This window comes from Panthera onca, chromosome A2 (assembly GCF_046562875.1).
Source record: "Panthera onca isolate mPanOnc1 chromosome A2, mPanOnc1 haplotype 2, whole genome shotgun sequence".
In the NCBI taxonomy this organism is placed as follows: domain Eukaryota; kingdom Metazoa; phylum Chordata; class Mammalia; order Carnivora; family Felidae; genus Panthera; species Panthera onca.
Window position 1 is genome coordinate 18780383 of NC_138340.1, and position 11923 is coordinate 18792305.

Below are 11923 nucleotides of genomic sequence, written 5' to 3' on the forward strand. Positions count from 1 at the left end.
AGGACGGGGCAGGAAAAGACCCAGAGCCTGCAGTAACTGACAGTCAGCCTGTGCCCCTTCTCATGATTCTCTGGGGATCTTGGTGGGCACCCAGGGACCACTCCATTCCTGTCCATGGCCCTCTATTGCCCTGGTCCCCACCAGCTTCTAGACCTGAAACCAGAGCCAGACTGTACTGTCCTCACCTCAGGACACTCAGTGGGAGAGAGAGGATGGCAAGCCCACTGGACATGGGCGGGGTCCTCAGGGCCGCTGTATGCTAGAAGTTCTCAGAGGCAGGCTAGTCCTAGAGACCAGCACAGAGGGGCATCTGCTCCACCCCTCCCCTGCTGCCTGGAGTGCTGGGAGAGAGAAGGCCTGTAAAACGGTCACAGGCCGGTGATGATCTCCACCGGGGGTGGGGGGGGGGGTGCGGCGGGCGGGGAGGCAGTCCTCAAGACTGCCTGGTGAATCAGAGCACCAACTATATGGAGCCCAGCCTCTGCCCCAACCCAGGCCAGGGCTCTTCTACCTTTGCCCCACCAAGTCACCCACACCTTGGGTCTCAGTGCTGCCCGCCCTTCCCTCTGTCTCAGGTGTCGGCGCTGCCACCCAACGGCCTGGTCCGCAAGGTGAAGCGGACACTGCCCAGCCCCCCTCCAGAGGAGGCTCACCTGCCCCTGGCTGGCCAGGCCCCCCCACAGCTGTATGCAGCCAGCCTGCTGCAGCATGGGCTGGCGGGGCCCACCGCTGTCCCTGCCACCAAGGCCAGCCTGCTCCGGGAGCTGGACCGGGACCTGCGGCTGGTGGAGCATGAGTCCACCAAGCTGCGCAAGAAGCAAGCGGAGCTGGACGAGGAGGAGAAGGAGATCGACGCCAAGCTCAAGTACCTGGAGCTGGGTATCACACAGCGTAAAGAGTCTTTGGCCAAAGACCGGGGTGGCCGTGACTACCCGCCCTTGCGTGGTCTCGGTGAGCATCGTGACTACTTATCAGACAGCGAGCTCAACCAGCTGCGGCTCCAGGGCTGTGCCACTCCTGCCGGCCAGTATGCTGACTTCCCTGTCACTGCCGCTGCTCCTGCCACCCCCTCTGGCCCTACTGCCTTCCAACAGCCCCGATTCCCACCTCCAGCCCCACAGTACACTGCAGGCAGTGGTGGGCCAACTCAGAACGGATTCCCAGCCCATCAACCACCCACCTACCCTGGCCCCGGCACATACCCAGCACCTGCCTTTCCTCCTGGCACCAGTTACCCAGCTGAGCCTAGCCTGCCAAGCCAGCAGGCTTTCCGTCCCACAGGCCATTATACAGCCCAAACACCCATGCCAACCACACAGAGCACTCTTTTCCCAGTCCCAGCTGACAGCCGTGCCCCCCACCAGAAACCACGCCAGACGTCACTAGCCGACTTGGAACAGAAGGTGCCCACTAACTATGAGGTGATTGCCAGCCCAGTTGTGGCCATGTCTTCAGCCCCACCTGAAACCAGCTATAGTGGCCCAGCAGTAAGCAGCAGCTATGATCAAGGCAAGGCTGCTGAGCTGCCCCGGGCCGGGGACCGTAGTGGCGTGAGCCTGAGCTCAGCCTCCACCTACCCCTCTGACTCCCACTACACCAGCCTGGAGCAGAATGTCCCTCGGAACTATGTGATGATTGATGACATCAGTGAGCTGACCAAGGATAGTATCTCCACTACCCCTGATAGCCAGCGACTAGAGCCCCTGGGGCCAAGCAGCAGCGGGCGTCCAGGGAAAGAGCCGGGAGAACCCAGCATCCTTGAGGGGACTGCATTGCCCTGCTGCTACACCAGAGGGGAGGAGGAATCTGAAGAGGACTCTTATGACCCCCGTGGGAAGAGTGGCCATCACCGGAATCTGGAGAGCAATGGCCGACCAGCCAGTGCCCACTACTACAGTGACAGCGACTACAGACATGGAACTCGAGCAGAGAAGTATGGTCCAGGTCCCATGGGGCCTAAGCATCCCTCCAAGAGCCTGGCACCAGCTGCTATCTCCTCCAAACGTAGCAAGCACCGGAAGCAGGGCATGGAGCAAAAGATCTCCAAATTCTCACCTATCGAAGAGGCCAAGGATGTGGAGTCTGACCTGGCCTCCTACCCCTCCCCTGCAGTCAGCAGCAGCCTAGCCTCTCGGGGCAGGAAGTTCCAGGACGAAATCACCTATGGGCTCAAGAAGAATGTGTATGAGCAGCAGAGGTACTATGGGGTGTCCAGCCGGGACCCAGTGGAGGAAGATGACCGCATGTATGGAGGGAGTGGCCGGTCCCGGGTGGCATCTGCATATAGTGGGGAGAAACTGTCCGGCCATGACTTCAGCAGCCGGGGCAGGGGATATGAACGGGAACGGGAAGCCATGGAGAGACTCCAAAAAGCGGGCCCCAAGCCCTCGTCCCTGAGCATGGCCCATGGCCGGTCCCGGCCCCCCATGCGGAGCCAGGCCTCTGAAGAGGAGAGCCCCGTCAGCCCCTTGGGGCGGCCCCGCCCTCCCGGCGGCACCCTCCCTCCTGGGGACACCTGCCCACAGTTCTGCTCCAGCCACTCCATGCCTGACGTCCAGGAGCACGTCAAGGATGGGCCTCGGGCCCACACATATAAGCGTGAGGAGGGCTACATCCTGGATGACTCCCACTGCGTAGTTTCCGACAGCGAAGGTAATGGCAGCCAGGGGTGATTTCTGCAGCCGCTCAGCACCCGGGGGGCCTGCCCGCCCATGGGGCCCTGGGCCCTGAGATGTCCCAGGGGGGCCTGGCTTGGCGCCTCATCCAGTGGGCTGCTCCACCTGCGCCCTGGCCCTGGTTGTGGGGGGGGACGGGCTGGGGGCCTAGTGTTAATTGCTTGTGGCTGTGGTGCCCACTCTCTGGTTTCCTTGCATGGCTTCAGCTGGGCCTCCCCCTGCGGCCAGCCCAGGGGTTGATGGTGTTCTGTTTTTGGTCTCTGAAGCGTATCACCTGGGCCAGGAGGAGACAGACTGGTTTGATAAGCCCCGGGATGCCCGCTCTGACCGGTTCAGGCACCACGGGGGCCATGCAGTCTCCTCCTCCTCCCAGAAGCGAGGCCCTGCCAGGCACAGCTACCACGACTACGATGAGCCCCCCGAGGAGGGCCTGTGGCCACATGATGAGGGTGGCCCGAGCCGCCACACCTCAGCCAAGGAACACCGGCACCACAGTGACCACGGGCGGCACTCAGGCCGCCACACTGGTGAGGAGCCGGGCCGGCGTGCTGCCAAACCACACACTCGGGACCTGGGTCGCCATGAGGCCCGGCCTCACCCTCAGCCCAGCCCTGCCCCGGCCATGCAGAAGAAGGGTCAGCCTGGGTACCCCAGCTCCGCTGAATATTCACAGCCATCCCGTGCTCTGTCAGCATACCATCATGCCTCTGACAGCAAGAAGGGCTCCCGGCAGGCCCACTCGGGGCCCACTGCACCACAGCCAAAGCCAGAACCCCAGCTGCAGTCACAAGGTCGGCAGGCAGCTCCTGGGCCACAGCAATCACAGCCGCCACCATCAAGGCAGACACCCTCGGCAACAGCATCACGCCAGCCACAGACGCAGCAGCAGCAGCAGCAGCAACAGCAGCAGCAGCAGCTACAGCCCCCTCAGCAGGCCCCAGCGCAGGCTCGGCTGCAGCAACAGGGCCAGCCAGCTACCCGGGGCCCAGCCTCTGCTGCCAGCCAGCCAGCAGGGAAGGCTCAGCCAGGCCCCCCAACAGTCACAGGCTCCCAGCCAGCAGGACCGGTAAGTAGGGCTCCAGTGCATGGATCCTACCCAGGGTGTATACTGCGGCCGCAGCTTTGACGTGCCCTTGGTTCCAGGCTGGGCACGGGCAGAATCCACGGACAGTATCTGAGCTATGGGTTCTGTGTTGCAGCCACGGGCAGAGCAGGCAAATGGCTCTAAAGGGACAGCTAAAGCACCCCAACAGGGGAGGCCTCCTCAGGCCCAGCCACCACCAGGACCTGGACCTGCAGGTGAGCCTGTATTTTGGTGCCCTCGGCCACGGCCCAGAATTCCTGGTCTGCCCTCTCCCTACACCCATGGGCGTCCTGAGCTCCCCTGCACTGCCACCCGCACTGCTCCCTGCGAAGGTGCCCAGGGGGCTGCAGACCTTTGCAGTAGGAAACAAGCTTGGGGTTAGAATGAGCCAGTTGGGGTCACCAGCACTGGGGACTTTGGGCCCAGGCAGCTCTGGTCAGGGAACCTGAGTACAGGGCCAGGACCACAGCTTCTTACTGTCTCTTTCCTTCCCCTTCTCTCCTCCCATCTGTCTTTCCATCCTCCTCTTCTCCTTCCTTGCTTTCCTCAACTTCCCTTTTTCTGCCTCCTCCAACCCCTTTCCTTCATGTTCTCTCTCTCTCTCTCTCTTCATTTCTCTCTCCTCCCCCTCACTCTCCCACCTCACAACTGCCTGTATTCAGATTCCCTCAGGGCTGCTCTCCCACTCAAGCCTGTCTCCTGATGGTGGTTTCTTTCCCCCTAGGTGTGAAGGCCGGAGCCAGGCCTGGAGGGACCCCAGGGGCTCCTGCCGGCCAGCCAGGCGCTGATGGTGAGAGTGTGCTCTCCAAAATCCTCCCTGGTGGGGCAGCAGAGCAGGCTGGCAAGCTGACAGAAGGTAGGCACTGCCTGCAGCCAGGTCCATGGTGGGCGGCAGCTCCAGGGCCCTACTCTGGCAGAGGTTACGTCTGGGAAATGATTCCAGGCTCGGTCAGCCAGACATAGGCCAGCCTGAACATCCACCTGCTGCTGCCCAGTGGCTCTCTGGGTGGTCCTTGCCCCTTGGGGTGGGCTTGGCTTCACTGTGCCAAATGGCCCCAGCTAAGAGGGAGTCTAGTCCAATTTCCTGATGCCTCTCTTCTTTTTCTTTGTCACAGCTGTCTCTGCTTTTGGCAAAAAGTTCTCCTCATTCTGGTGACCATGCCCTGCAGGGTAAGTATGGGCTGCCTGTACCTGCCTCCCTTTGCATGGGGGTTCCTGAGGAGTCCTCTAGGAGGAGTCTGGTCTTTAGCAGTGGTGATGTGGCCAGAGCTGCAGTATTCTCTCCTGTGAGTGTGGGAGGAGGAAGAGGAAAAGGAGGAACCCAACGCATAGAGGCCTTAATGTGGGGCCAACTCCATAGGGGTCCTGGGAAAGGGAAGCTAGGGCCAACACTCCCTTGTCCTTCTCCACCACGCCTACCACCCCTCCCGGGGCTCTCACAACTTTGAACTGGCTTTAGTTTGTAGGTAGGGCCCCCTGGGATACAGCTCCTCCTCAACCTTTCTCTGTAAATGCTCCACAGGCTCTTGAAGAGACGAAAGGAGATGATATCATTGCTGTGGAAAAATCTCTGGAGTCAGAGGCCTGGGCACAGCTCTGGACTCTGCGTATAACAGTGAGTGTCAGGTCCAGGGTAGGGCGGGGCAGAGGAAGGGGTGAAGGTCCAAGGCCTGGCTGACCAGACCCATGTAGCTCCTACAAATGTGAGCTGGGAGGAGGCTGGTGGACTTCCTTCAGCTGTGATGGGCCTCGCAGCTACCCGAGGGCCAGAGACAACCAAGCTAGCTGAGATGACTCAGGCAGTAACCTCAGGGAAGGACCCAGCAAAGCCAACCGTCTCCCACAACTTCGGGTCTTCGTTCTGGGCACTGATTCCAAAGCCCTTTCCCTGAGGCCTCGTGCTGGTGACTTTGCTCCAGACAGTCTGGTGAGGCCTGAGTCCCCAATGCTGCAGACCGTAGTAGCCATGAGCATGAACTTAAAACACTGTTGGCTTTCACAGGCTGAGCTCATGACCTGCAAGATGGAAGAGCAAAATGAGAAGTGAGGCAGACAGGAAGAGGACAGAGAGGAGAGGGAGGTCACTGGACAGGCAGTCTCAGCCCCTAGCCAGGTCAGCCCAGGGAGAGAGTGGAAGGGCCTCTGCGCAGGGGCCATGGCTCTGCCTGGACTGCAGTGGCCAACACGGGATGAGAAGCCTTCTCCTGGAACCCTCTCTGGTCCCAGCCCAGCCTCTGTGGCAGAGGAGGAGGTAGCGCATCATCCAGGATGGCAGGGAGGGTAGCCTGGCTAGTGGTGCTGCTCGCACTGCTCTGTGCACGGCCAAGGGCCACCTTCTACCATTCCATAACCCTGGGACCTTCTCCATCCCCTTCCTTCACCACCTCTCAGGTTAAGAGTTTAGAGGTTTGTGTGCTTCTTGTGGTGAGCAGACAGGTGTGTGGCAGGGCCAGAGAGTCAGCGAACAAATCACAAGGGAGCCCAGGCCAGGGCTGCTTGTAGGAAGGAGTTGGGTGTAGTGGCAGAAGAGCTGCCTGTCTCTGGAGGAACAGTGGGGGCCCTAGAAACGTCCGGTCTCTCATCCACTTACCCGTTTATTCCACAAATGTTTGTCAAGTCCTAGGCAGGTGCCAGGCCCTGTTCCAGGTGCGAGGGATACAGCAGGAGATAAAACCAGGTCCCTGCCCTCCAAAGTGGACAGTCCATTTAAGGGGGACAGAGAAAAAATAAGTTAAAAAAAAAAACACTAAAGGTTAAAAAGGTAATTTCTGAAGGTGGTAAGTGTTATGAAGCCAGTGAAGCAGGGTTGTGGGGCAGGGGGTCTGCTCTAAAGAAAGCAGTCAGTGTGAGGTAAGGCTTGAGGCGGGACGATGTTGGGATGGGACAGGTGGGCCTTCAGGCCAGACAAACGGCCAGCAGAGCCAGAACTACAGCAAGGGGAGAGGCGGTCAGGGTGAAGTCTGAGGGGGTGAGAGCCAGCTCGGGTGGGCTTTGTAGGCCAAAGTAAAGAGCCTGGAATTTATTTTAATTACAGTAGCCACAGTGCAGCACCCCCAGCATTCTTCCTGCCTTCACCCCACTACAGTGGGCTCCCTGCTGCTTTCCCGCCCAGCTGGATGTTTCCTTGGAGTTGCCCTAGAACAGATGTGAAATCAGAAATTGTGCTGAAGGGAAGGAAGGGCAGCCCATGGGCTGGGTTCACGGCAGAACCTACCTTGGGTTTAGGGCTAGGGCTGTGTCACTGAGGAGCGAAAGGAACCACGGGCGTGGTTCTATTCTGCGTCCTGCCACACAGCCTGGGTGGGCCAGTGACACCACTAACTTTGTAGTTAAAGGAATCTCCCTCAGGTTCTGGTATCTGGCTAATGATTGGGCCACACGGCCAGCACTTCTCTGAGTGCCCATCTCCTGGTGTCTTCTATGGCCATTTCAGAAGCGGGCTGGGAGAGGTGGGCCATTTTAAACAAAATCCCATCTCCCTCACGCTCAAGCAACTTATGTTATATTCAAGAAATGTCCCTTCCTGCCACCTGGATACTCCTTGCTTCCTGTCCTTGTCTTCGTGACCTCAAAATTGCCCAAGCACCCATCTCCCCAAGACTTAATGGGTAGGGACCCCCTGGGTGAGGAAAAGTTGGTCCATCAGCACATGGGCAGATCACCAAGAGGAGGGCAGGGATGGAAAGCAGCTGTCCACAGCTCTTGACAAAATCCTTCTTTCTTTCCTTCTTTCCCCCTTCCTCTTTTTCTCCTCTAAGCATCTGCAATCTGGCAAACCCTTGGCCCAAAGACTCACACCAGGTGGGACGTGGCAGGCAGGCCTCCGTTGAGAACGGGATGTTTTCTAACAGCAGCTGTCTGGGTGAAGCATCTGCTGGACACGTTGAGACCACTGGCCCCGGGGGACCCGTGATTGTCTTTCCAGAGACACTGCTCTCCTCAGGGCGCCACCTTCAAGGAATAGCCTTCGCTGGGAGGGAGGAGCCCTCTCCGGACACCCTGCCACCTCGGCAGTCCTGCTGCTCTTCCCACAGCCGCCTTTCTGCGGCCCGGCCAGCCAGGCTTCCTATGCGTTATACACAGAGTTTGGGCACAGGCTGCCTCTTTTTGACGGACGCTGCCCTCCCTCCACGATGCCAGAAGTTTTTCCACAGCCTTGGAGAGGGGCTTCGACTGAGGGCTGGGGGCCCTGGGCTCCGTTTCCTTCACATTCCAGCTGGCCCGGATCCCTCTGTGGCCACAGGGCCCTGCTCCCCTCACCCTGCCCTCTGGGTGACATCGGAGCAGACTTCCATGTGGCCAGCATGGGGTTGGGAGAACTTTACAAATATTAGGACCTAACACTGTCTCATCGCTGAAATAAGAGGCCATAGCACCGAAAAGCAGCGTGGGCACTGGCTGAGGCTTCTCCCAGCCCATGGGTGGCAGCATGCTAGCACGCCTGCCACCATCTCAAAGCCATCCGCCCCCCCGCTCCCCCCCCCCGAACTCCCCAGCCATTGTGAGCATCCCAGCGACACCGCCATCATCTTGAGCAGCCAGCTCCTTGTTCATACACCTGGGGATTTCTTTTGATTTCAAGAACAGCCTTAATCATTTCAGTTTGATTTACGTGTATACCTCATAAGCAGTTTTCTTTTGTTTCTCTTTCTCCCCCTTCTTTTTCTCTGCTCGCCTCCTTGCCTCTCCCCTCCACCACCACCTGTGACCGATGGTTTGGTTTCCTCTCTGCTCTGCCCCTGATCAGCACAGGGAGAATGTTGACTCAGAAGCAATAGGGGGCAGCAGGCCACCAAGAGCACAACCCCAGGGCGAGGTCTAGGAAGGCCCCTCAGCCCACCTCTGTTTACTGTGCAATCCAGTCCTTCTTAAGCCATCACCAGTGGGCATGCTCAGAGCAGAGGGGCCAGGGCTTCTGCCATGCGAGGGCAGGGCCCAGAGCCCTGTGCTGGGGAGTATGGCACCGTCCACCCACCTGGCGTACTGGGCGGCATTCCTCCCCAAGGCCCTTACCTTGGGGGCCTCCCTTCCTCTTGGGCACCCCCACCAGTCTCATCTCTAACGTTCTATGCAATGAAATATAAACCCTCAAAGACAACTGTTAATATTTAATAAATTCCATGTTATGTATAAGGAGTTAATTGCAAACATGCAATTGAGAAACTGGATAGATAAGCTCATATCAAACACCGCCCCCCCCCCCGCCCCCTGCTCCCACTGTGTGTGTGAAATTCTCAGTCTGTGGCATGTTTGACCTGTGGCAGGACTCGCTGCTGCCAGGTGAGTCACCGCCTGTCCTGCAGTGGAGCATGCACAGCTCGCAGCCTTTTTGCACGATTTCATCCATTTTAACTGCTCCACCCTCTTGCTTGGGAGTTCTTTTTGCCTCAGAACCTCTCCTTCAGGAGTGCTTCTAGCTGACTTCTGCACGAGCTAGTGAGGACCTGCTGGAATTGTTGCCTGAGTGTGCAGGCTGCGGGGCGGGCAGAGCAGGGCCTCGCACACCTTGCAGGTTTCTCGGACCAGGATAGCAGGTGAAAAGAAGCCTTTGGAGTAGACATGCTGCTGGAGCCCACACAGGAGTGTGTGGGTGAACATTCTGAAGGTTTGCTGTATGATTTCCATCTGTAAGTCACTCCCCCTCTTATCCCATCCCTGAGCCAGAGGCGTCTGGCCACCCCTTTCAGTGGGACATGGCTCAGGCACAGAGCTGGGCTGTGTCTTTGGCCAGAGACACAGAGGCAGGGTCTGGCTATGTCCTAGGGACCCCAGATCCTGACTGTACCTGCTCCGTGCCTCTTCTTTGTAGCTTGGGGGGGCTCCAAGGTCTGTGAGCCAAGAGATCTAGGCTGGGACAAGGGGATCAGCAAGTGCTCAGTAAGAGCTAGGTCTCTGGCACTTGTGGCAAGGACAGCTAACAATGTCATCTTGGACCAGAGCAGGTGTTCACATAGACACTGGCTTCACGCTGAGTTTCTTGGGAAGCTTTTCAGTAGCAAAATTCACAGAAGGTTCTTTTGTGACCCTCTTTCCATCTGTCTCCAGGACCTAAACTCCCTGCCCCCCTTCATCTCTAAAGCCCAAGTATCGCACTGCTTGTCAGCTTCCCTGTGACTGAGCCTCGAGGCCTGGCCTTCCTCCAGTTTGCTCTGGTTTGCACCATGCATTTCTCAGGGGTCCACATTTCTCATACTTTCCTATAAGGTCTACACAGCCCTTCAGAGGGGGATCCTGGCTTACCTCTGGCAGCTGTGGATGGGGCAGGAGGCTGTTGACCTCTGTTTTGGGCCTGTGACCCTGGTCCTCCTGGATTTGGGCTTCGCCCATCCCCCAGGACACCTGCCTCATCCCAGAGATCAGGCCTGGGCTGTAAGAGCCCCATCTGAGCAAGGGCTAAGGGAGGCCACTATCCATCACCTTTGACTACCCAGGGCCAAGTCCGTGTGGGGATGTGCCTGTGGCTGGACATATGGGGGACCAAGGCAGTAATCCTTCCCACTAAAGGCCAGGGGGTGGGACCAGGAACAGGGAGCAAGCAGGGAGAGGACAGCAGGTCAGCCTCCATCGGGCCCAGTCTTAGGCTCTACAATGTTGACTTTTCAGCAAATTTCCTTTGTGACCAAGCCTTCTGAGTTTGAAATTTCTGACATCTGCCACTCCCCACTGTACCCCCAGGACACATCTGTATCCATCACCCCTTGTGAAGGTGGCTGGAGCAGGCCCCTCTGGGCCACAAGTGTCCCAGCCCTTGTGTAGATGCAGCTGTGACTCTGGAGGCACTGCAGCCAGAGACGGAGGGACCAGCATTTGGTACCTTGGCAGTGGGGGGGGCATCGAGCCCATCTCCAAATGGGCAGAGTTTCTGGGATGTGGTCTAGGCCTTCTCCATACCTGCCTCCCCAGTGTCATGAGCAAGGGCATTGTGTCTGCCCACTCCAGGGCCTAATGCACTCACTTCACAGCGACAGTCCCCTCCCACCCACCCACTTAGTCCTTGGGAAGAGAATGTGGTCTCAGGGCCCATGATGAGAGGGCAGCAGTGGCAGTAACTATGGCCTGTCTTGTGGAACCTATGTGGAGTTTTCTAGGCAGATCCTTTGCCATGGCAGCATGGCCCTTCCCCTGCCCTCATGCCACCCTCCCCCCATCTGTAAATACTTGTCATCGTGGACTCCGACAGGGTCAGAGGGACAGGCCTGACCAACTGAAACTCCTCAGAGATATCATCTCTGTCTCCCTGGGTACCAGCAGCCCTGCTGCCATGTGCACTGGGGTGGCGCTGGAGAGCCATGGAAATCGTGAGATAACTGTGTGTGTATGCATGTGAACAAGCGTGTGAATGTGTATGTGTGTGCGTGTCTGCCCCACTCAGCCTCTGGGATCAAATCAGCTCCTGCTCTCCAAGCGCAGTGCCCTGGAGAGTGGTGGCTGCCCAAAGCCTTTTCTCTGCTAGCTTCCATGTCTTGTTTTTGCTTTCCCCTCACTCCTTCCCTCCCTCCCTTCTTGCCTCTCTCCCTTTCTTTCCTTCTCTCCTTGGAGGGGGGGAAGAGTGCTGTACAAAGTGAAACAAACAAGTTTACAGTTGTAAGTGCAATGACCCGAGTCCTCCACATGACCTTGTGAATTGTGTGCCGTCCTCCTGTGCTCTGTGAGAACTCGTGGTACTTCAGTGTCCCTCCCCCTGTATTGTGACAAGGTAATTCTGTGGTATCAGAATAAAAGGACTTGATATAAACAACCTACAGACTGTCTCTGGGATGGTTTCTGAAATGGTAAGGCTTAGCCAGAGGAACAAAGCCTCAAACTTGTGACAGTCCTGTTTACAGTTAAAGGGAGAAGAGTAAAAGGGGTATGTTGTAGAAGTGTTGGCAAGGCCACAGCTAAGTCTACACCAAGCTGGCCAAAAACAACGGGTCCTCCACAAACATGCTCAGGGCAGGTCCCAGGTTTGGACCTGGAGGGAGCAGTTAGTTCACTGTGCAGGTGTTGAGGGATGGTGCCTCCAAGGCGGGTGTGTCCAGGCTGTGCCTCTTTCTGGCCCCAGTTCCTGGTTAGCCAGGTGAGCAGGTGCTGCCCCCTGGTGCTGCCAACAAGCACCACACCTATCTACCTTGCTATGTCTACTCCCAACCCCTCAACTTTTGCAGGCTGCCAGACCTTAGTT

General features: G+C 58.0%; 1 protein-coding gene across 2 annotated transcripts in view; it reads left to right on the top strand.

Annotated features, from left to right (window-relative positions):
- BSN (bassoon presynaptic cytomatrix protein) overlaps positions 1–10731 on the top strand; it is a 94858-nt gene extending 84127 nt beyond the window's left edge. For both annotated transcript variants that reach the window (XM_060633600.3, XM_060633603.3), the window contains 7 exons: positions 576–2652; positions 2942–3741; positions 3875–3974; positions 4484–4615; positions 4875–4929; positions 5282–5374; positions 7518–10731. In XM_060633600.3, coding sequence (XP_060489583.1) covers positions 576–2652; positions 2942–3741; positions 3875–3974; positions 4484–4615; positions 4875–4915 — 3150 coding nt within the window. In that variant the 3' untranslated portion in view covers positions 4916–4929; positions 5282–5374; positions 7518–10731. The remainder of the gene's footprint in view (positions 1–575; positions 2653–2941; positions 3742–3874; positions 3975–4483; positions 4616–4874; positions 4930–5281; positions 5375–7517) is intronic.
- Positions 10732–11923: the final 1192 nt, after the last annotated feature.